The 24454-nt window shown below is 41.4% G+C and overlaps 2 protein-coding genes across 2 annotated transcripts in view; one reads left to right on the plus strand and one right to left on the minus strand.

The window, feature by feature from the left end:
- Positions 1-15217, minus strand: part of PIK3R3 (phosphoinositide-3-kinase regulatory subunit 3) — a 132506-nt gene extending 117289 nt beyond the window's left edge. The window contains exon 1 of the mRNA XM_043574855.1: positions 14384-15217. Within this exon, the coding sequence (XP_043430790.1) occupies positions 14384-14489 (106 nt within the window). The 5' untranslated portion in view covers positions 14490-15217. The remainder of the gene's footprint in view (positions 1-14383) is intronic.
- On the plus strand, positions 15084-22897 carry LOC122479392. The gene is made up of 5 exons (XM_043573335.1): positions 15084-15145; positions 15458-15711; positions 19165-19260; positions 19896-19995; positions 22544-22897. The coding sequence occupies exons 1-5, from the start codon at positions 15084-15086 to the stop codon at positions 22656-22658; spliced, it is 627 nt and encodes a 208-aa protein (XP_043429270.1). The 3' UTR covers positions 22659-22897.
- The last annotated feature ends 1557 nt before the right edge of the window (positions 22898-24454 follow it).

The raw sequence follows: 24454 nt of genomic DNA on the forward strand, positions 1-24454 counted from the left end.
ATAGATGCAGAAAAAGCATTTGACAAAATACAGCATCCTTTCTTAATAAACACCCTCAAGAAAGTTGGGATAGAAGGAATATACCTTAATATCATAAAAGTCATATTATGAAGGCTCACAGCTAATATCCTCAATGGGGAAAACTGAGAGCTTTCCCTGAGATCAGGAACATGACTGGGATGTCTGCTCTCACCACTGCTGTTTAACATAGTGTTGGAAGTCCTAGCCTCAGCAGACAACAAAACAACATAAAATATGGGGAAATAGGTTCTACTTCCATAAATCAGTTAGAAAAAAGCTTAGGGCAGAAAGCCACCACCACGGGGTGAAAGTGCCCAAGGTTAGCTAGTGAGATATTGTGATGGGATCATGAGTAACTTGTTATATCACCTACAGGAACTTACTTCCCATCTGGCACCAATGTACCTTAATCACAAACTCCACTTGCCCCACAGACCCCTTACTTACACATACAAATTAATGATTACTATCTGATTGTTTTCTTCACATTTACCATGTGTGTAAGATCTGGTTTGCTTCATGTTCCCCACGTGTGTAAGATCTTGTGCACTCAATAAATACGGAGACAAGACCCCTGTTCAGGGCTCTTGCCTCCTCCTGGACATTAGCCTCTCTCATATTCAATTCTGTGTCTGCTCTCTTGCTGGACGAGAGAAGACTCCAGACTCACAGTCTAAAACAATAAAAAGCATCCAAATTGGCAAAGAAGAAGTCAAACTTTCACTCTTCACAGATGACATGATACTCTACATGGAAAATCCAAAAGAGGGGTGCCTGGGTGGTTCAGTCGGTTAAGCATCTGACTTTGGCTCAGGTCACGATCTCACACTCTGTGAGTTCGAGCCCCGTGTCAGGCTCTGTGCTGACAGCCCAGAGCCTGCTTTGGATTCTGTGTCTCCTCTCTCTGCCCCTCCCCAGCTTGTGCTCTGTCTCTCTATGTCTCTCAAAATAAAAAAATAAATAAATGTTTAAAAAAAAAATCCAAAAGACTCCACCAAAAAACTGCTAGAGCTGATACAGGAATTCAGCAAAGTCGCAGGATATAAAATCAATGTACAGAAATCGGTTGTATTTCTATACACCAATAATGAAGCAACAGAGATATCAGGGAATTAATCCCATTTATAAATACATCAAAAACTATAAAATATCTAGGAATAAACCTAACCAAAGAGGTAAAAGATCTATAGAAAACTATCCAAAGCTTATGAAAGAAATTGAAGAAGACACAAAGAAATGGAAAAACATTCCATGCTCTTAGATCAGAAAAACAAATATTGTTAAAATGTTGATACTAACTAAAGCAATCTACACATTCAATGCAATCCCAATCGAAATAGCACCAGCAGCCACTCTGGAAAACAGTGTGGAGGTTCCTCAAAAAATTAAAAATAGATCTACCCTATGACCCAGCAATAGCACTGCTAGGAATTTACCCAAGGGATACAGGAGTGCTGATGCATAGGGGCACTTGCACCCCGATGTCCATCAACTGATGAATGGATAAAGAAATTGTGGTTTGTATACACAATGGAATACTACTTGGCAATGAGAAAGAATGAAATATGGCTTTTTGTAGCAATGTGGATGAAACTGGAAAGTGTTATGCTAAGTGAAATAAGTCATGCAGAGAAAGACAGATACCATATGTTTTTACTCTTATGTGGATCTTGAGAAACTTAACAAAACCATGAGGGAGGGGAAGGGAAAAAAAAAAAAAAGAGAGGGATGGAGCCAAACCACAAGAGACTCTTAAAAACTGAGAATAAACTGAGGGTTGATGGGGGGAGGGAGGGAGGGGAAAGTGGGTGATGGGCACTGAGGAGGGCACCTGTTGGGATGAGTATTGGGTATTGTATGGAAACCAATCTGACAAAAAATTTCATATTTAAAAAAAAACCTACAAATCTTAAAAAGTTACTGATATGGCACAAAAACAGACACATAGACCAATGGAATAGAATAGAAACCCCAGAACTAGACCCACAAACATATGGCCAACTCATCTTTGACAAAGCAGGAAAGAACATCCAATGGAAAAAAGACAGCCTCTTTAACAAATGGTGCTGGGAGAACTGGACAGAAACATGCAGAAGGTTGAAACTAGACCACTTTCTCACACCATTCACAAAAATAAACTCAAAATGGATAAAGGACCTAAATGTGAGACAGGAAACCATCAAAACCTTAGAGGAGAAAGCAGGAAAAGACCTCTCTGACCTCAGCCATAGCAATCTCTTACTCGACACATCCCCAAAGGCAAGGGAATTAAAAGCAAAAGTGAATTACTGGGACCTTATGAAGATAAAAAGCTTCTGCAACAGCAAAGGAAACAACCAACAAAACTAAAAGGCAACCAACGGAATGGGAAAAGATATTCGCAAATGACATATCGGACAAAGGGCTAGTATCCAAAATCTATAAAGAGCTTACCAAACTCCACACCCGAAAAACAAATAACCCAGTGAAGAAATGGGCAGAAAACATGAATAGACACTTCTCTAAAGAAGACATCCGGATGGCCAACAGGCACATGAAAAGATGCTCAACGTCGCTCCTTATCAGGGAAATACAAATCAAAACCACACTCAGGTATCACCTCACGCCAGTCAGAGTGGCCAAAATGAACAAGTCAGGAGACTATAGATGCTGGAGAGGATGTGGAGAAACGGGAACCCTCTTGCACTGTTGGTGGGAATGCAAATTGGTGCAGCCGCTCTGGAAAGCAGTGTGGAGGTTCCTCAGAAAATTAAAAATAGACCTACCCTATGACCCAGCAATAGCACTGCTAGGAATTTATCCAAGGGATACAGGAGTACTGATGCATAGGGGCACTTGTACCCCAATGTTTATAGCAGCACTCTCAACAATAGCCAAATTATGGAAAGAGCCTAAATGTCCATCAACTGATGAATGGATAAAGAAATTGTGGTTTATATACACAATGGAATATTACGTGGCAATGAGAAAAAATGAAATATGGCCTTTTGTAGCAACGTGGATGGAACTGGAGAGTGTGATGCTAAGTGAAATAAGCCATACAGAGAAAGACAGATACCATATGTTTTCACTCTTATGTGGATCCTGAGAAACTTAACAGGAACCCATGGGGGAGGGGAAGGAAAAAAAAAAAAAAGAGGTTAGAATGGGAGAGAGCCAAAGCATAAGAGACTGTTAAAAACTGAGAACAAACTGAGGGTTGATGGGGGGTGGGAGGGAGGAGAGGGTGGGTGATGGGTATTGAGGAGGGCACCTTTTGGGATGAGCACTGGGTGTTGTATGGAAACCAATTTGTCAATAAATTTCATAAAAAAAAAAAAAAAAAGTTACTGATAATCTAATTAGAATAAACAATGCAAATAAATAAACACTTTAAAAAAATAGCACCAGCATTCTTCACAGAACTAGAACAATCCATTCTAAAAACTGTATGGAACCACAAAAGACCCGAAATTGCCAAAATAATGCTGAAAAAGAAAACCAAAGCTGAAGGCATCACAGTCCCAGACTTTAACCTGTATTACAAAGTTGTAATCATCAAGACAGTAAGGTACTGGCACAAAAACAGACACATAGATCAATGGAATGGAGAACCCAGAAATAGACCCACAAATGTATGGCCAACTAATCTTCAACAAAGCAGGAAAGAGTTATCCAATGAAAAAAAAGACCATCTCTTTAAGAAATGGTTTTGGGAGAACTGGACAGCAACATGCAGAAGAATGAAACTGGACCACTTTCTTACGCCATACACAAAAATAAATTCAAATTGGATAAAAGACCTAAATGTGAGAAAGGAAACCATCAAAATGCTACAGAAAAAAACAGGCAGCAACCTCTTTGACCTCAGCCACAGCAACTGCTTACTTGACATGTCTCCAGAGGCAAGGGAAACAAAAGCAAAACTGAACTATTGGGACCTCACCAAGATAAAAAGCTTCTGTACAACAAAGGAAACAATCAACTGATGGAATGGGAAGCTACTTGCAAATGAAGGGTTAGTACCAAAAACCTATAAAGAACTTATCAAACTCAACATCCAAAAAACAAATAATCCAGTGAAGAAATGGGCAGAAGACATGAAATAGACACTTTTCTAAAGAAGACATCCAGATGGCAAATAGATACATGAAAAGATCCTCAACGTTACTCATCATCAGGGAAATGCAAATCAAAACTACAATGAGGTATAAACTCACACCTGTCAGAATGGTTAAAATCAACAACACAAATAACAGGTATTATTGAGGATGTGGAGAAAGGGGAACCCTCTTGCACTGTTGGTGGGAAAGCAAACTGGCGCAGCCACTCTGGAAAACAGTGTGAAGGTTCCTCAAAAAATTAAAAATAGAGTTACCTTATGACCCAGCAATTGTACTACTAGGAATTGAGCCAAAGGATACAGGAGTGCTGATTGGAAGGGGCACATGCACCCCAATGTTTATGGCAGCACTATCAACAATAGCTAAATTATGGAAAAAGCCCAAATGTCCACCAACTGATGAATGGATTAAGATGATGTCATACAAGGGTGCCTGGGTGTCTCTGTCAGTTAAGTGTCCAACTTCTGCTCAGGTCATGATCTCAAGGTTCGTGGGTTCAGGCCCTGTGTTGGGCTCTGTGCCGACAGCTCAGAGCCTGGAGCTTGCTTTGGATTCTGCGTCTCCCTCTCGCTGCCCCTCCCCCACTCATGCTCTATCTCTCAAAAATAAATGAAAACATTACAAAAAATTAAAAAGATGTCACACATACATACATACATTGTAATGCTACTCACCAATGAAAAACAATGAAGTCATGCCATTTGCAACAACGGATGGAACTGGCAGGTATTATGCTAAACTGAAATAATTCAGTCAGAGAAAGACATTTATCACATGATTTCACTCATATGTGGAATCTAAGAAACTTAACAGACAATCGTAGGAGAAGGGAAGGAAAAATAAGGTACAAACAGAGAGGGAGGCAAACCATAAAAGACTCTTAAATACAGAGAACTGAGGGTTGATGGGGGTAGGGAAAATGGGTAATGGGCATTAAGGAGGGCACTTGCTGGGAAGAGCACTGGGTGTTATATGTAAGTGATGAATCACTGGATTCTACTCCTAAAGCCAAGACTACACTGTACGCTAACTATCTGGAGAATAAACAAACAAACACACAGACACACACACACACACACACAGGAAACAACAGGTGTTGGTGAGGATGTGGCGAAAGAGGAGCCTTCCTGCACTACTGGTAGGAATGCAAACTGGTACAGCCACTGTGGAAAACAGCACGGATGTTCCCTAAAAAGTTAAAAATAGAACAACCCTACCATCCAAAATTGCACACCAGGTATTTGCCCAAAGAATACAAAAATACTAATTTCAAGGGATACATGCACCCTGATATTTACAGCAGCATTATCTACAATAACCAAATTATGGAAAGAGCCCAAATGTCCATCGACTGATGAATGGATAAAGATATGGTATGTGTGTATGTATACGTATATAAATATCATATATACAATAACTAATATTTTTCAGCCATAAAAAAACAATGAAATTTTGCCATTTGCAACAACATGGATGAAGCTAGAGAGTATTATGCAAAGCAAAATAACGCAGATCAGAGAAAGACAAATATCGTATGATTTCACTCATGTGGAATTTAAGAAACAAACATAGGGTGAGGAAAAAAAAAGAGAGAGAGGCAAACCAAGAAACATTCTTAACTATAGAGAACAAACTGATGGTTACTGGAGGGGAGGTGGGTGGAGGGGATGGGTTAGACAGGTGATGAGTATTAAGGAGGGCACTTGTGATGAGCACTGTATGCTGTATGTAAGCGATGAATCACTGAATTCTACAACTGAAACTAATATTGCACTGTATGTTAACTAGCTGGAATTTATTTTTTTAATGTTATTTTTGAGAGAGAGAGAGAGAGAGAGTGAGTGAGAGAGAGAGGGCACAGAGGAGGGGCAGAGAGAGAGGGAGACACAGAATCCGAAGCAGGCTCCAGGCTCTGAGCTGTCAGCACACGGCCTGACATGGGGCTCGAACTCACAAACCGTGAGATCATGACCTGAGACAAAGTCAGATGCTTAGCCCACTGACCCAGGTGCCCCTTAACTAGCTGGAATTTAAATAAATACTTGGAAAAGAAAAAGATGGTTTCTTCAACAAATGGTTCTGGGAAAACTAGACAGCAACATGCAAAAGGATGAAAGTAGACCACTTTCTTACACCATGCAGAAAAATTAATTCAAAACGGATTAAAGAACTAAATGTGAGACCTGAAACCATGAAAATCCTAGAGAACGCGGGCAGTAACTTCTTTGACATCAACTGTAGCAACTTCTTTCTAGATATGAAAGAAGATATTTCTTTTTTTTTATTTAAAAAAAATTTTTTTAACATTTATTTATTTTTGAGACACAGAGAGACAGAACATGAACGGGGAAGGGTCAGAGAGAGGGAGACACAGAATCTGAAACAGGCTCCAGGCTCAGCTGTCAGCACAGAGCCCAACGCGGGGCTCGAACTCACGGACTGTGAGATCATGACCTGAGTCGAAGTCGGCTGCTTAACTGACTGAGCCACCCAGGTGCCCCTGAAAGAAGCTATTTCTAGACAATGAAAGAAGATATTTGCAAAGGACATATATAAAAGGTTAGCATCCAGGGGTGCCTGGAGTTTGGCTTGGGTCATGATCTCCCAGTTTGTGAGTTTGAGCCCCACACTGGGCTCTGTGCTCACAAAGAGGAGCCTGCTTGGGATTCTGTCTCCCTCTCTCGGCTCCTCCCCAACTTGAGTGCACACACAGAATCTCCCTCTCTCTGCTCCTCCCCAACTTGAGTGCACACACAGAATCTCCCTCTCTCTGCTCCTCAACTTGAGTGCACACACTTGCTCTCTCAAAAATAAATAAATATGAAAAAAAAAAAATTAGGATCACCTGAGTGACTCAGTTGGTTAAGCATCCAATGTAGACTCAGGTCATGATCTCATGGTTTGTGGGTTGGAGCCCCAAGTTGGGCTCTGTGCTGACAGCTCAGAGCCTGGAGCCTGCTTCAGATTCTGTGTCTCCCTCTCTCTCTGCCCCTCCCCTCCCCTGCTCAGGCTCTGTCTCTTTCTCTCTCAAAATAAACATTTAAAAATTTTTATAAAAAAAGTTTTTAAAAAGGTTAATATCCAAAATAAAGAAAGAACTTATTAAAATCAACACCAAAAAACAATCCAATTAAAAAATGGGCAGAAGACGGGGCGCCTGGGTGGCGCAGTCGGTTAAGCGTCCGACTTCAGCCAGGTCACGATCTCGCGGTCCATGAGTTCGAGCCCCGCGTCAGGCTCTGGGCTGATGGCTCAGAGCCTGGAGCCTGTTTCCGAATCTGTGTCTCCCTCTCTCTCTGCCCCTCGCCCGTTCATGCTCTGTATCTCTCTGTCCCAAAAATGAATAAACGTTGTAAAAAAAAAAAATTATAAAAAAAAATGACAATAGAGGATTAATAATTAAGTTGGAAATGTAAATTGGTGCTAAAGACCATGTATGCTTAGTTTAAGAATATGGCCTCTGCTTAAAAAAATGGATAGCTGCTAATTATGTCAAAAATTATTTCAAAATAACATTTGAGCAGGATTAACCTGAAGAGTTCAGGATAAATTTATGGGGGAGGAGAAGAAGAAATTAAAAATAGAGCAACCAGTTTTAGGAGGTACTGGTTAAGAACCAGGGTGTTAGCAAGACAGACCTGCTCTGCCACTTGCTAGCTGTGAGGCACTTGATTAAGTTATTAAACACATCAGAGTCTCAGTTTCCTGTCTGTAAAGTGGGGTAATAATAGTGCCTATTTCATAAGGTTGTTATGTAGCTAACAGAAATAGTACAGGTAAAAATATTTAACACAGCACTTGGTCTAAAATAATTATTCAACAATATTGAACAAATAATTATTCAACAAATTATTCAACAAAAGTATTACCTTCATTATAAATCATTTCAAATGTGTGGTGATGAGGAACCAGACAAGGGCAACAGAAACTAAAGAGAAAGGATGACTTGGAGTGACATTTCCATAGACTCATGAGATGCCATAATTAGAAAAGACCCTAGAGAACTCTTCCAAGAACAAAATGGCCCCAGTTTAAATGTCAGGGATGAAGAAAAAATAAATGGAGCAAGTCAAAAGGTTTTGACTGCAAGATTATTCAAAGAGGTAGACCTGAAGTAATTACATGTTATCAACATAATTTAAGATATAGGCTACAAGTGGGGTGCCTGGCTGGCTCATTCAGAGGAGTATGTGACCTTTGATCTTGGGGATGTGAGTTTGAGCCCCATGTTGGGTCTAGTGATGACTAAAAAAAATAAACAAACAAACAAAAAAAAGACACGTTACAATGAATTGGGTACAGTAGGTGCCAAATACTGTGCTAGATGTTGATATAGTACATCTAATCCCCAGAACTCTGAAAAGTAGAGTATTAAAATTCAATTTTTCAAAAGAGCACCGGCATCTTGCTTCTCAATGCTCAAAGAGGTTAAGTTCTAGCCATATAACCTTGGTAATCATAAGACACAGAGCTAGGTTTGGAACCCATATTATGTTTCCAAGCCTGTGTCCTTTCTACTCCACTTGTGCTGCATCCCCTTTAAATCAATAAGATTATACAGTATCACACAGACATACTTGTAATTATTTTTCTACCAACCTTCCTAAATATGGTGACCATAAACATGTCCAATATTTTCTACATTCTAAGAAAAATATAAAGGTATTCAGCATGAAAACAATGATGAGAATGAATTTAAAAAGCATTATTAAATGGAGAATTACCATATTCTAATGAAATATAAGTAAGTATACTATAAACTATAACATGTTTTTTTTTTTAATTTTTTTTTCAACGTTTATTTATTTTTGGGACAGAGAGAGACAGAGCATGAACGGGGGAGGGGCAGAGAGAGAGGGAGACACAGAATCGGAAACAGGCTCCAGGCTCTGAGCCATCAGCCCAGAGCCTGACGCGGGGCTCGAACTCACGGACCGCGAGATCATGACCTGGCTGAAGTCGGACGCTTAACCGACTGCGCCACCCAGGCGCCCCTAACTATAATATGTTAAATGAAGGAATGACTAGTCTTTTTCAATAAGAAATTGTAAACAAATTTGGCATGGCTTTTACATCATTTGATTATACTAACATTTGTCCCACACTACAGTATTATTTTAAAAAGGACACTAACCTCATAAAAGAAATATCTTACCACACAGAGGAGAAGAATTTATATAATATTAACTCATCAAATATGTTTTCACTCTTACATGGATCCTGAGAAACTTAACAGAAGAAACCCATGGGGGAGGGGAAGGAAAAAAAAAAAAGAGGTCAGAGTGGGAGAGAGCCAAAGCATAAGAGACTCTTAAAAACTGAGAACTGAGGGTTGATGGGGGGTGGGAGGGAGGGGAGGGTAGGTGATGGGTATTGAAGAGGGAATCTTTTGGGATGAGCACTGGGTGTTGTATGGAAACCAATTTGACAATAAATTTCATATATTAAAAAAAAAAATTAGCTCATCAAATGTTCAGTTACAGGGAAATACTCAACCACAGAAGTAGAACGACCAACCTGCTAACAGTAAGGACCACATGGTGGCAGGTGACCTATTTATTCAGTGTGTTTCTCAGCAAATATTTTCCCAACCACAGAGCCAGTATGCCAGTTCTCCATCAGAATGTTACTTAATCTACATTTCACCAGGATGAAAATACCAAGTATGCCAGAATGAGCAAGTAAGTTTCCTGAAACAACCTTTTCATCTGACTTCAAAAAAGTCAGAAAATACTTTTCTAGGTTGACCATCAAACTATGTAGTCACAAACTATGTAACTTCTAGACTAGTAGTTCTCAAAGTGTAATCCAGAGACCACTCTGTATCCCCAAGACCCTTTCAGAAGGTCCAAGAGGTCAAAAATATTTTCATAGTAATACTAAAACATTGTTTGTCTTTTGCACCCCTCATTCTCTCACATCTGTACAGTGGAGTTTTCCAGAGACTAAGACCTGTGGTATCTCAACAGATTGAATACAGGCAGAGACATGGGAACTAGAGGTCTTCTATTAAGGCAAACATTAAAGTTATTTGCAAAAAATCGGGGCGCCTAGGTGGCTCAGTCAGTTAAGCATCTGACTTCAACTCAGGTCATGATCTCACAGTTTGTGAGTTCAAGCCCTGCGTCGAGCTCTGTGCTGACAGCTCAGAGCCTGGAGCCTACTTTGTATTCTGTGTCTCCTCCCCTCTCTGCCCCTCCCATGCTCATGCTCTGTCTCTCTCGGTCTCTCAATAATAAATAACATTTAAAAAAAAATGTTTTTTAAGTTATTTGCAAAAAATGTAAAACAATGCCACTCTTATTTTTGTTTTTTTAATATAGTTATTTTTACATTAAAAGAAGTTATGTTAACATGTAACGCTTTTTTTAATGAATTAAATTTTTAAAATTTCTCAGTTTTTGCTAGTTTTGTTTTACTGTATTATGCTAATACAGTAAATATCAGTAAATAGCTCTTTGAGATCCTCAACAATTTGTAAGAGTATAAAAGGGGTACTGAGACCAAAAAAATATTGAGAACCACTTTCCTAGACCTTCCTATATATACTTTACCAATAAATGCTTTTAATTTTCTAATTACTACTGAAGAGATGTTGCTGCCGTACAGATAATTTCAGAAATTCTTCTTGATAAGAACAAAAAAAGTCTACAATCTTTAGCAAAAGAATTCATTTAAATAATAAAATCATTTGTTAGACCTTCCCCCAAAAAAACCAATAACAATGTCAAAACTACAGTGCTAGCTAATACACCACTATCTATAAGCTTTGGATATGAGTTTATGATCAGTTGTATGTCTGTAATCTTCCAATAATTCCTATACCAGAGACAGGGCTCTTTGAGAAGCCTACCCAGCAACTATTCTATCACGGAATAATCCTGATTCCCAAATCACAACAGGACTAATCAAGATGCTCATAAGCAATTCTCTGTACCACACTCTTAACATTTCCAAAATAAAAACTTTTGTTTCATCTAAACAGTTCAGTATTTCTATTGCTTCTGAGAAATACATAAAGATTGACATCAAACTCCCATTTGGAGTTTGTCTTACTTACATTGTCAGTAAATTGTAGTAGATATAGCAATCCATGCAGTTATTAGAAACCTTTAGGATGTATGGTAATGGTAGTTTTTGAAAATAGGCTAAAGAAACACCTTTGGAAAATAGTTTTTCAGGCAACTGAAAGCAATAATAGGTAACTTATTATAAACTGCATTTATGGTTTAGTCTAAAATGGAGATGAAAACCATATTTTTAAAACTGTAATATTTGTTACAGTTAAGGGCCCTAAGTCAACAGCTGTCAAAATCAAGTCCTTTAACTCTAGGCTACTGCAATAGCCAAGGAATGCGATGACCAAGGACCTTAAGTAGAAAAGCACTTACAGGCTAGAAAGAAATGGTGCTCCTTAGGTATTTATTAATTCAACACATATTTATTAAATTGTCTATGCTTGCAAGACCCTGAGCAAGCTAAGAAGCTCATAATTTGATGGGAAGACAATTCCACTGGGGCAAGTATACATAAATGCAGAAGCTAGCTACTCCACAGACAGAATGAAAAGTTCTGAGAGGTGCTAGAAAAGAAAGGAAAAGGAAAGGATGTTTTCTAACAGAAGGGATCAGGAAACATACATCCTGGCAAAGAAGGCATATAATGTAGACCCTAAACATATAGAAGATTTCAACAAGTAACCAATGGGAGTGAAAAGCAACACAAGAAGAAAAAGCATACATTCAAGAAACAGCAAGTATAAAATAGCTTCCACAGAACTTGTGATGGACTCCATGAAGAGACCAGACTGGAAAATTAGGTTGGAAGCAAAAAAGACGGATTTATATGACGAGATAAGCAACCTGGGACTGTTTTTAATAGGCAAAGGAAAGCCACTGAAGCATTTTCAAAGTCACTGGAAGATTTACCACTGGGACGCAAATCATCGGATGGTACTTTAATGATACTGTGGATTGAACAAAGTAGAAACAAGAACAGTTAGTACACTATCAGTCCAGTTCAGGGAATAATAAGAGCTTGATCTGGGATAGACGGTAGGAAAATGAAGATACAAGACATGCTGCAACCTACTCACTAATAATTTACTTAGTTTTAAATGTTTCAAAACCTTAATTTACCACACAAAATAAGGCCGGCGTCCACATTATTTCCATTAAAAACCATTCACATCACAGAAAATATTCCAGCATATTCAAGTGTGCATCCTTTATAAAAAGCTGTTAGGCATAACCAACCATAATCTACATTAAGGTTACAACATGGGTAATAAAGAAGAGCACATGCATATTTCCAGTATTCTGAATAGAATCTCTGTATGCAAAATTTTATCCAAGGATGATCATTTTAAAACTCAAAAGTTTATTTCTATGTAATGCACAAAGTTTGGATCAGAATTTTATATACAACCTTGTAAGACCCACATCACTACATAATTACAATAGTCAACTTTTTTCAAAATCATTTTTGGACAACTCGGCAGATATTTTTCTGAGGCCCATATTTTTCAAACATTAGTGCCTTCTTCATTTTCTCCCCTCCTCCCCACTCACCTCTCCGCCCAACAAATTCCCTTTGTATGTCTGCAAGGCAAGATACTAGGATACAGTATGATTCTGAGGCAGTGTGAATATATAATTCTTATAACAGAAATCTAGAATTATTAACTTTACTTTTTACAAGAAGAACCAATGATGTACTAAATTTCCATTTACATGAATGACAAATGCATCTAATAGAAAGGATGCTTTACCCTTAAGGGGAAACAAAGGGGAAAATACACACAATAGATGGGTGGCAAATCTTACAAACTTTGCAAAACACTGAAAAGCTGCATCTGGATTGCAGTCACAATTACAAAAGCAAATAAAGAAGGCTCCAAAATGAAGGGAAAAGAGAAAAATTCTAAGGAATCATTAAGAGTAAAAAAGGTTGATTTAATATTAGTTTTTATATAGCATCATTCAACACTCTAATTGGAAAAAAAACAAAGGATAATTTACTGCTCACAAGAACACAAGAAATAATTTCTATATACATTCTACAACAGTTATACCTCATTACACTTGCATGGGCTCCAAATCCTTTCAAAGGTTCCAGAAATATACAGTCTTATAATGACTGAGGTTCCCCAATGACACATGATTTATATTGTAAGCTTAGCTATGACACAATTTTAAAAGACATAATCAAGTCATCCTAAACAAAAATAAGGACTCACAAAGGCCCTGTACTTATTCAAAATCATTATGTAAAGCACTATCTATAACTGCAAAAAAGGGTTTGAAAATCTGACAATAATGATAAAACGAGGTTAGACTTTAAAAGGAAAAAAATGACCCAACTTTTCCATTTTCTCTTCCTTTTCCTTTCCAACCAGATACACAAAATGTCTGTAAGGGTCTCAGACAAAGCTCTGAACTAAAAATACAGTATATGTATAGTTTACATTATGTGTATTTGAACCTATAACATAGATGTACACATCACATATATTCACACACAAAAAAGAAGGTTCCTCCTTTTTTGCTCTAAGAATTGAAGTTACATTAAACCCTAGCCCATAAATTAAATTACCATAAATTAAACAGTAATAAAATACTGCACGCAGATCTCTCTAAGCGACTATATTCCGAGAAGAAAAACCTCAGGCTAAGACCATGACTGAATAAAAACGCCCAATCCCTGAAAATCACTAACCAGCATTTGGTTTCTGTAAGAGAAAAAAAAAGGGGGGGGGGGGTCTTAAAATGAATTATCACATAGGCAACCCAGTTTCAGAAGTTAACGAAGGTAGAACACAACGAATCAAATAAGACGAACGTATGAAACGACAAGCTTTAAAGAATTTCCCTAAAGGGAAAGGCTGACTTCAAGGCTCGGATATAAAGCATCCTATGCAGGTAGAAGATCTTTGGGGGGGGGGGGGGGGGGGAGGACCGGGGGGTGCACAACAAAAACCTGAACGACACGCATAGGCAAAAAGAAGTAAAAGAAATGAGTCTCTCCTCCCACCCCCACTCCAGCCCCCACCCCCACCCTCGCAGGACAATAGGATCGGGGTCCTAACTGCAAACTTTAAACGAGTATACCAGAAGCAGTTTTACTGCAGCTCTAACTGCAAATCTGCCCCTCATCCCAAACCTAGAGCTCCCAGGAACACTTCTGCCCTGAAAACATCACTAAGGTCTTGTTATATACCAATCAGACCCATCACAAGATTCTTTTTCTCTCCCAAGTACCTGGAGGATCCATTTCAATATAAAATATCAGTTCTGTCGAATAGGGCATCATCACCTCCCTCCAGTCTGCGTCATCGCGGTCCATACTCCACACCGTATTGTACATCGCGCTGTCAGGGGCAGGTCGTCAGGAAATATATAGAAAGCATATATATATTTTTTTTATCTGATATTTAAAAATCTAAAAATATAGATCTATAAAAGTCCCACACGGAAATGCACTTCGGGGTTTCCAACGGCCGGTACAAGTCCAGCCAACTACCGGGACGAGGACGGGGTCCTCCCCCACTTTCCTCTTACAGCACCCAGCAAGATGCCCCCCGAACTTTCAATCTACGGGCTTTTTCTCCTCAGAGAGGTAAAGAGAGGCTTGGGGGGGGCAGGAGGGCTGAGGTGTTAGAAAGCTGCTTCCCAAAAATTCTTTCCACACGGTCGCTCTCCGAAGAGAAAAGCTCCCACTGCCTCCAAATCTTTCCTCGGCAGCCACTTTTGTGTCCTTCGAGGGAGGGAGAACGAAAAGGGGGGGGAAAGAACGCGCTGGGAGAAAGGTGAGGAAGTGACAAAGGAAGGCATAAAAAGGGAGTAGGTATTGCGTTCAAGTTTCGGGGTCCCACTGGTCTGCAGAGAGCGATCCCCTCAGGGGCCAGGACTCGGGCTCCGTTCCAGTCAGGCTCGGAACCGAAGCTGCCGCAGCCTCGGGATGGGGGCCCGTCGGAAAGCCCAGCTAGTTCTGCCCGGCTGGCCGCTCCCGCTGGGCTGCAAGCAAGCCCGCCTGTGCCGGCTCCCCTCACGCTCTGCCCTGACTCCAGCCACTAGAGTTTCATTTTAACGGCGCGGAGGGGGACACCCTCCCCCGCCTCACGCTCCCCCGCTGAGGCGCCACCCAACCGCACCCGGCAGGGGGGACAAGCAACATAACTACTGTTCCTCCCCTCTTTTCCGACTCGAAGTACTGGGGATTCCATCAGGTGCCTGAGAAATTGTACAGAAAACCGTCCTTCATCTCGACTTTCAACTCTCCCCAACGATCTCTGGGCTTTGGCTTCTTAATCATCGATCCTCTCTTCCCCCCAGCCTCAATCAAAATGGTACAGTCCGGGCGCTGGCCGCACGCCAGGAGTCAGTGCCGGGAGCACGCGAGCCAGGCCGGGGGGAAGCTGCGAGAGAAAAGGAGGGGGTAGAAAGAAAGGATAAGGTGCGTGGTGATTGGCTGAGCCGGGTTGCCGGAGCCCGGAGCCTGCGTCTTTTGTCTGCCTTGCTCCAGCGAAGGAGCGGGAGACGGCTGCGCGCCCCAAGTAGGCCAATCAGGATCCAGCCGGCGCTGGCCGGTAAGGCGGCGATTGGTCGAAGCCCAGTTACTAAGCGGGACAAAGGCAGAAGGGGGAAAGAAAAGAAGAGGAGGAAAAAAAAAAAAAAAAAAGAAGAAAGAAAGAAAGAAAGAAAGAAAGAAAGCGCAAACGGCGGTTACTGACAGGCTGGGCGAGTGCTCAGGGGCTCTGGCTGCCCGGAGACAGGCGGGGCTCCCGCTGAGGCTGGGACGGGCCGGACGAGTTGGGGAGGGGGGGGGGGGGGAGGGAGACGGGCTGGCACAAGACACCTCTGCCCGGAGATTGGCCGCGGAGGAGGGGAGCGGACGGAGAGGGGCGCCTGCTGTCACCTGGAGGGACTTGGGCTCCTCCGGTCCTTAGGAGGTCCCCGGGCAGAATCCCTCCCCACAGACTTCTTCACTGTGCTGGGCAGCCCCCACTCCTCGCGATAAGTTGCCATATAAAGAAAGGTCCCCCAAACCCACTTGCAGGACTGTTAACCACTCTGTGAGATGAGATGCCCATGCCCCCCTGTAGCTTTCCCAGGCAGCTACCGGAACCCAATCCCGGCTTCTCCCCTTGAGCGGTTAGGCTTTTCTTAAGGAGGTATTTCGCAGTTCCTCTGCGCTTCCCACGCAAGGACTTTTGAACTCAGAGGTAACTCCCCACACCTGAAATAAATAGTGAGGAGCCACAGCAGGCCCCTCAGCTCGAGTGCTCACGGCAGAAAACATGCCTTGAAATTACAGTGCGTCTGTGATTTAAGACAAATCACAGGTGTTAGAATCCCCAGCCAAAAAGGCTTTATTCTGTTTCCCTGACAGACCCCCTTCCACATACACCGAGTCCCTTCCCCAAACTTAAAACTATGATAGACTATGAAAAACTGTGACTATTTCCATGCATTTCAGAGACAGCTAAATAACTTGCTGGGGAACACTGAATAGCCAAAAGCAGATTTGTGTCTCCTAAAGGTTATGCTTGGAATTGCCATCCTGCATACCGTACAATACAGTCTGGGGAGGCCAAAAACTGTTCCATTTCCTCTTTACACAGGAGTAACAAAGCCCATTGTGTTTGGGTTGACAACCCGCTTTAAGCCCTAGCAAAACCTCCTACCCTGAGTGGCTCTGCTATATTGATTCATTCCTGTCGAAAAGTTGCCACGTTTCACCCTCTACCTCCTAAAGTGATTCTGCCTTCCCTAACGGTGCTCTAAGTTGAGACAGTTCCCGGAAGCAGTCAAAATATGTATAGGCTCTGTATAGAGTCTTGGATTAAAAAAGGGCTAGTAAGACTAAATGGACAAGGTTGAACTAACAAAAGACATCAACATTCTTACATGCTTTCTTTTTCACGTTTCTGAAATCCCAAACATGATTCAGAAGCCAGATCAACTTTGGGGCAGGGCATGTTGTTAATTTGAATGTCCTGAACCATTTCTCTAGGTAGAAGATACTGGAAGATCAACTCTAATTTGTGGCTGGCTTCCCAGCAGTCTCTTTACTTCACCATATCTGGGAGCCAGAAGTACTCACATGTGATAACTCAAAAGGCAGAACAATCAGTCAAGGGCAAGTTGGTTTATTTTTGTTCACGGGTGTCCCTGTGCATTCCCAAACAAAATGAAGGTGAAGAGAGGAAGTGTGGAAAAGATAATGGCTTTCAGATGTCCACAGCAGTTTTTGCTTGGACCATTTTTCATCATTTAGTGGTGGGGTTTCAATTTCTAATATGCAGAGCAATCACCCAACCTTTCCCACAGCTAAGACTTTGAGAGATGTAGTAAAGCAGCACAGTGTATAATCTGGTCCTCAACACTGGCACACAGAGTAAGGCTTGATTCAACCTTGCCACCTAAAATTATATGCTCCAACTATCCAACAAATAAAGCTTTGAATAGGAGACCTCCAAAAAATAACAGTGATGCAAGAAGCAACGATGAATCAAGGGGAAACACATTTCCTTTGGATGGGCTTGAATCAGTGCCCTGTCATGGTGGGAAGTGCCTGTCATATGATGCTGGCCTTACTTTCCTTCAGTTGAGAAATAAAAGTGAGGTTCTGACTGCATGTCATCAAACCGCCTCAGGCTCTTTGGCAAAGGTAGAGAATGTTAGCTCTGGTGTCCTGGACCGTTTCCATCCTGGAGAATTATATTTGGCCTGGGCGTGGATTAAATTCAGCTCTAAGAGCTCAAACTCCTGGGTCACAACCTGCTACTTTGGGATTTTTTTTCCCCTTTGCCTCCCTCCTTTCTTTTTTTAATTTAAAGTAGTCTTAGATAAATCACAAAATCTGTATGCCTTTATTTATATATAGGAGATTTATATGAAGTAGGAGATTGCCTTCAGATTTATACAAGCTTCTTAGCTTATTCTGAAACACTAAGAATGAAAACAAAAATGCCACTTAACTACTTAGAATTAATAGTACCTTTCTGTAACTCCAAATAGATAGGGTGTCCTTCACTTTTCACCCTGGTATGGTCTTGCTATCAAACTGTTCAAATATGCTCCATTTCCCCCTCTTTATTTCAGAGATGGATGAAATATTTCTCTTGTGCACTGAATATAGGGTATGATCTCAGAGCTCTCTGTGCCAGCAGAATCAGCCTGGAACTCAGCCAAAAGTTCTTCGTGATTAAAGGTGCCATCTGAGCACACAATATTTTTTTAAAAGCCTTGCAAAATGGAAACACACTTTTATTATTTTTTTAACGTCACTAGCTTTAACACCAGGACTGACTTGAGCCTTTAGGGAAGGATCACAGGCCTCAATCCCTCTCTTCTTTCCCCCTGCCCTCTCATCATGTTTCTTGGTCAAATGTCTTATGATAAGGCCAAGTCCATACAGCTAAATAAACTCAATAAGGGGCGCCTGGGTGGCGCAGTCGGTTAAGCGTCCGACTTCAGCCAGGTCACGATCTCGCGGTCCGTGAGTTCGAGCCCCGCGTCGGGCTCTGGGCTGATGGCTCGGAGCCTGGAGCCTGTTTCCGATTCTGTGTCTCCCTCTCTCTCTGCCCCTCCCCCGTTCATGCTCTGTCTCTCTCTGTCCCAAAAATAAAATAAAACGTTGAAAAAAAAAATTTTTTTAAATAAACTCAATAAATGGAGTTCCAAGACAACTCCACAAATCATCAGTTGCAGATTCAAGGACCTCCTGAACCACATGCCTTGTAAGTTGGGATACAGCAAGATTTGATGGTAAAGTTTGCCTTTATTTATTTATTTATTTATTTTTTTTTTTTGCTTATTTTTTGTAATCTCTACACCCTATGTGGGGCTCAAACTCACAACCCTGAGATCAAGAGTTGCGTGCTGTTCCAAGAGAGAGCCAGCCAGGTGCCCAGGAAAGTTTGGCTTTATAATGCAAACAATGCTAGTGTATCTTCTAGAAAGACCTCTCACTTGAGAATTGATAGTCATCTCTTGAGATGGTAGTGTCTACAATCATGATTTTCCATTTTTTTCAGAATGGTATTCCTTTACTTGCTTTTGCAATTTTTTACCTCTCTTGTACATCCCAAACTATGTGATGGGGATTAAGGAGTGCGCTTGTGGTGATGTAGGTAAGTGTTGAATCACTATATTGTACACCTGAAACTAATATTACACTGTATGTTCACTAACTGCAATTTAAATAAAACTTTTTTTAAAAAGGAAAGAAAAAAGAAAATCTCTGATACTGTTAATTACATCATCCCAAGGCACTGAAAAATTGTAACATTGGATGAATAAATGGTCTTCATGGAAGTGGCATTCCTCCAGATCCTGCTAAACTCCTGGGCTTAGGGGGCACTGTTAGAGGGCTTCCTCAGACCCCTCAGCACATGATAACGATCTTCTCTGCCTCCCTCACCCTACTTTGGGTCCTCCCACAGGTTTAGGGTCACAAAAAATCAGATCTCTCTCTCTAGCCTAACATGCTCCCCTCTTTTTGTCATCTGCCCTTCCAGCAACACAGGGGTCACCTGGATGATCCGCATGCTGCTGCCCTAAACTTCCCCTCCATCAAGGCAACAGCTTTCAGCTCAGCTCTCACCAGGAGAGAGAGAGCAAATGAGATCCAAATGACAGGAACAATAGTCTAGGCTGTTTGACAAGGGCAGGGCACAAACAGGGCAGGCAGCTGGTGAGTTCTGTTACCTCATTTAATCTCCATAACCCTGAGGAAGAGGGTTGTATTTTTATTCTCATTTTACAGATGAGGAAATTGAGACCCAGAGCAGTGAGGGGACTTGTTCAAAGCCACTCAGGTACTTAGTAGCAGAGCCAGTATTAGAGCCCCAGGTCCCAACAGCCAGGTAAGTACCTTTTCCACTGTACCACAGCTTGCCTCTCCTTTTCATTCACTTGGCAAGTGTTAATGGATGCTTCTAAACACTGGGGATACAAAAATGAATAAGACAGAGTGTCTAACATTGAGTCCAGAGCTCACAGAGGAGGGGCCAACAAAGGAATAATTATAGGCATGTAAGGTATAATAGAGAAATTGACAAAGTGCTATGTGAGCCTCCAAAACAGTGATGATCTCTCCCCACATGCAGGTAATAACATCAAGGAGGTGACATTTGAGCTGTCCCAAACTTATATACACCTGCTTTAAACATTTGGTCTGTTTGTTTCTGTTTTCCAAATCTGTAGCATTAGCTCCAAGCCTGAAAACGTTTCAGTGAAAGCTGACCCAAATATCAGGTCACCAAAGAGTCCCTCATCATCTTTGATCAGATTGCAACAACCTCCTCATAATCTCCCTGTCTTGTCCTCCTCCAGTCCATACTCTGCACAGAATGATGGCTCTAAAAAATCTGAACATACTACTTCCTTGCACAAACCCTGCCGTGATTCCTTTTGCCTATAGGCTAAATTTTGAATCTCTCAGACTGGCATTCAAGGCTTTGATGATCTAGCCCCTGTCTAGCTCTTCCATCTCTTCTCACACAGTTCTATCCTGTCACTCCTAAGACTAATCATACTGAAGTACTGAAGTCCTCAGAACAGGAGAAATTTCTCCTCACAAAACACACTCCACTGTCAAGTGGCAAACTCCCACTTCCATGCATCTGATCGTGCAGACTCTGCTTATGCAGCCCCCTGTACCAGCCTCTGCACAGCCCTTGGCACATCATGTTCAAAGTGTCTTTTTCTAGATCTATCTCTCCCCCACCATGAGGGAGATCTTCATGGGTGGAGAACGTGTTCTTGAATCATTAGTGCCAAATATCAGGCCTGGCACACAGTGGGTAGCCAGTGAATGTTCTTTGAGCAAATAAACAAAAATTGTAGAAACTAAACTAAGAAGTTTCTGGGGCAGTCTAAGTTCAGGTTACCCTGATAATCAGAAAGGATTAGGTCTTCAGCTGATTCCCGTTTATTTAAGAGGACAAAAAGAAAATTTAAAAATTGTACAGTTTTTGGTTACAGAAATCCAGGAGGCAGATAGTGACCCTTCTCTCCTGCTGGCTGCCTCTAGGGTCTTCACCACAGACACTCAGTTCTGCTGCTCTTTTATTTTATCAGCTGTGAATTGTTTGCAAAATTCCAAGCAGCTTGTAAGAAATTCAGGAAAACTCAGCAGCGAGAAGAGAAGCTGGTTTCACTTTCCAACCCAGCTCATTTCTGAAATGTAACACCATATAGGGTTTTTAAAGTATGCTTACTTCCTGTGGCCATGATTTCAATAGTTTGGAACAATTTGCAGTTCGTGCCTCCCTTCTGGAATGTACAATAATTACCCTATAATTCCACAGGTCTCAAATCTAAACTGTCTTATATGTTTCATTGTTAGAGGGCAAAATCAGTCCAGTTCCTGTTTTGGACATTTTGGTTTAAAAAAATTTTTTTAAATCAACAACTAATAGCATTTTTCTTTGCTTCTATGAACAATAAAGTCACAAGCATCCTCTAGAAGTATTTTATAAAATCGATGTGTTAAAACAAGGCCTCCTGCATCCTCCTCTGACACATTTACGGGAGCATCATCCTTGAAATCTGAGAAAATGATGCAGCCTCTGGGGCTTAAGGATCACCACTGAGTAAGAAAAGTACAAGTATAGAATGTGAAAGACCTCATCATTTATATCTTCAGCTCTGGGAATTTGAAAAATGATACACCCACAGTGAAATTCTTTTCATTCAAGGATAGGGACTACCTTGTGCTCTGCTCATCTTATGCTTCTTGCAAAGGAGGCACTCAGTGAGGATCACTGTTATTCCCCAAAATCATTCAGGATCGTGTTTCTCCCCTCTTGATGCCAATTTGTGAAATTCTAAATTATGTAATGTTGGGGCTAAGTAAAGGTACCTAAGGTGCTGGGGGTATGTATTCAAAATCAACATATTTTCTTATTGTAAACAAAAAAAAATGTAATTGGTCATCACATACACCAAGTGTGTAATATGGTAGTTACACTTAAAGTAGATTTATCAAATGTTAAAGATAGAAGGGAAGAACTCTCCAAAATGACAAGCCCTTTCAGTTCAGTTCAACCAGACCCTTCATGGGCTAGACCTTGTGCTGAGTGCTCAGTAAGACACTATTCCTGTCCTTGATGAGCCCACCACTGAGTAAGAGGTTCAAGTGAAAAAGCAGTAACAGTTTCATTGACCCCTATGCTTTCAAACTGGCTAACGCCCTGAGGCTGTAAGATCAGGGCAAGATAGCATCCTTTATTTACCCTCTCCATCAGGTTTCCTCTCCAACAAGTTCACTCTGTTTCCTAGCCTCTTCCTGACCTCCTGGACTTCTGAGTCTTAACTTCACACTCCTCACTGATTCTGTACTTATAGCATGGACTGCTGGCTTGTGTTCCCTAACCACAACTCAAATCTGTTCCTTGTCTTCTTTTTCAGGACAATGGAGAAATCTGGCCCATTATCCTACCCTAACACAGGGCCTGTGGTTGGTGTTTCTCCTGAGTTCCCCCAGAAATCTGCAAACAAGAACCAGACAATACTATACCCATGAACCGCTCTCTCTTTGAAATCTCAACTCTAATGATGCCACTCTCTGACCTTCCTCCACCTCTTTTTTTTTTCAAGCACAGACATGAGGGAAAATAATTACCATCTAATACCACTGTAGTGAGTTGAACAGTGGCCCCCAGAAATGATATATACAAATCCTAACCCTTCAGAAGCTCTGAATGTGACCTTATTTAGGAAAAGTGTCTTTGCAGATATAAATTAAAGATTTTGAGAAAAGGAGCTCCTGGGTGGCTCACTTGGTTGAGCATCAGACTCTTGATTTCGGCTCAGGTGATGATCACACGGTTCATGGGACTGAGCCATGTGTCAGGCTCATGCTGAGTGTGGAGCCAGCTTGAGATTCTCTCTCTAACCCTCTGCCCCTCCCCAATTGGCTCACACACTCTTTACAATAAAATTAAAAATAAAAAAAGATTTTGAGGGGTACCTGGGTGGCTCAGTCAATTAAGCTTCCAACTTTTGGTTTCAGCTCAGGTCATGATCTCATGATTCATGAGTTCCAGCCTCGCATTGGGCTCTGTGCTGACATTACAGAGGCTGCTTGGGATTTTCTGCCTCCCTCTCTCCCTGAATCCCGCGCCCCCCCCCCCCCCCCCCGCCCGCACACACTCTCTCTCTGAGAAAAATAATAAATGAACTTTAAAAAATAAAAAATAAATTAAAAAAGATTTTGAGATGAGAGCATCCTGGATTTAGGTGGGCCCTAGATCCAAAGGCAGGTGTCCTTATAATGAAAGGCAGAGGAGGCGCCTGGGTGGCTCAGTCAGTTGAACATCCAACTCTTGATTTCGGCTTGGGTCATGATCTCTCAGTTGGTGGGATCAAGCCCCATGTCGGGCTCTGAGATGCCAGTGGGGAGGCTGCTTGGGATTCTCCCTCTCCCTCTCTGCCCCACCCCTGCGTGAGCATACACGCACATGCTCTCTCTCTCTCAAAATAAATAAATAAACTTAAAAACAAACAAACAAACAAAAAAAGAAAGGCAGAGGAAGATTTGAGACCCAGACACAGAGGGGAAGGCAAGATGAAGACAAAGGCAGAGATTGGAGGGATACATCTACAAGCCAATAAACACCAACAATTGCCTACAATCAGACTTTCAGACTTCTAACTTCCAAAACTGTGAGAGGATATCTGTTGCTTTAAGCCACCTGGTTTGTGGTAACTCATTATGGCTGCCCTAGGAAACTAATACACCCACCATAATTTAATTTCTTAAAACATTTTAATATCAAGATGTAGGGAGAATATAATATCAAAATAAAAGAGCATCTTTCCCAGATAACTCTAAGTCACCTTAAACTAAACATGGTGCTCAAACTGATGAAATTTTGTCATAGACTAGCTCCAGTACTAGAAACCACAGTCCCAACCCCAAGGTAGATATTTGTAACCATTTTCTCCCAGTTCCTTTAACTGTGCCTCCCTTCTGTCCTTCCAAAGAAGTCATCCTGCCAAAGCCAAATCCCAGACCAAAACAAGAGTCCTCCGTCTGCTCTTATACGCAGGCAGCTAGGCTTTGGTAAAGAAAAACCAAATTTACCGACTTCACTCTGGGCTGATCTCTGGTGATAACTGGGATTCCTTTTGCTTATCCTGGATCTGCTTCCTCTGACATTCCAACCCTTCACTCCTCATCTCAAATGACCGCCCTCCATCCTCAGATCAGTAAATTTGAGCTGGCCTTTTACTCCACAGAGACCAACAGGCATAATGCCTTCCACCCCTTAAATCCCCTCCAGAGCCTATAAACTGGACCCATCCTTGCTTCCCCCT

Source organism: Prionailurus bengalensis, chromosome C1, assembly GCF_016509475.1.
Source record: "Prionailurus bengalensis isolate Pbe53 chromosome C1, Fcat_Pben_1.1_paternal_pri, whole genome shotgun sequence".
Classification (NCBI taxonomy): domain Eukaryota; kingdom Metazoa; phylum Chordata; class Mammalia; order Carnivora; family Felidae; genus Prionailurus; species Prionailurus bengalensis.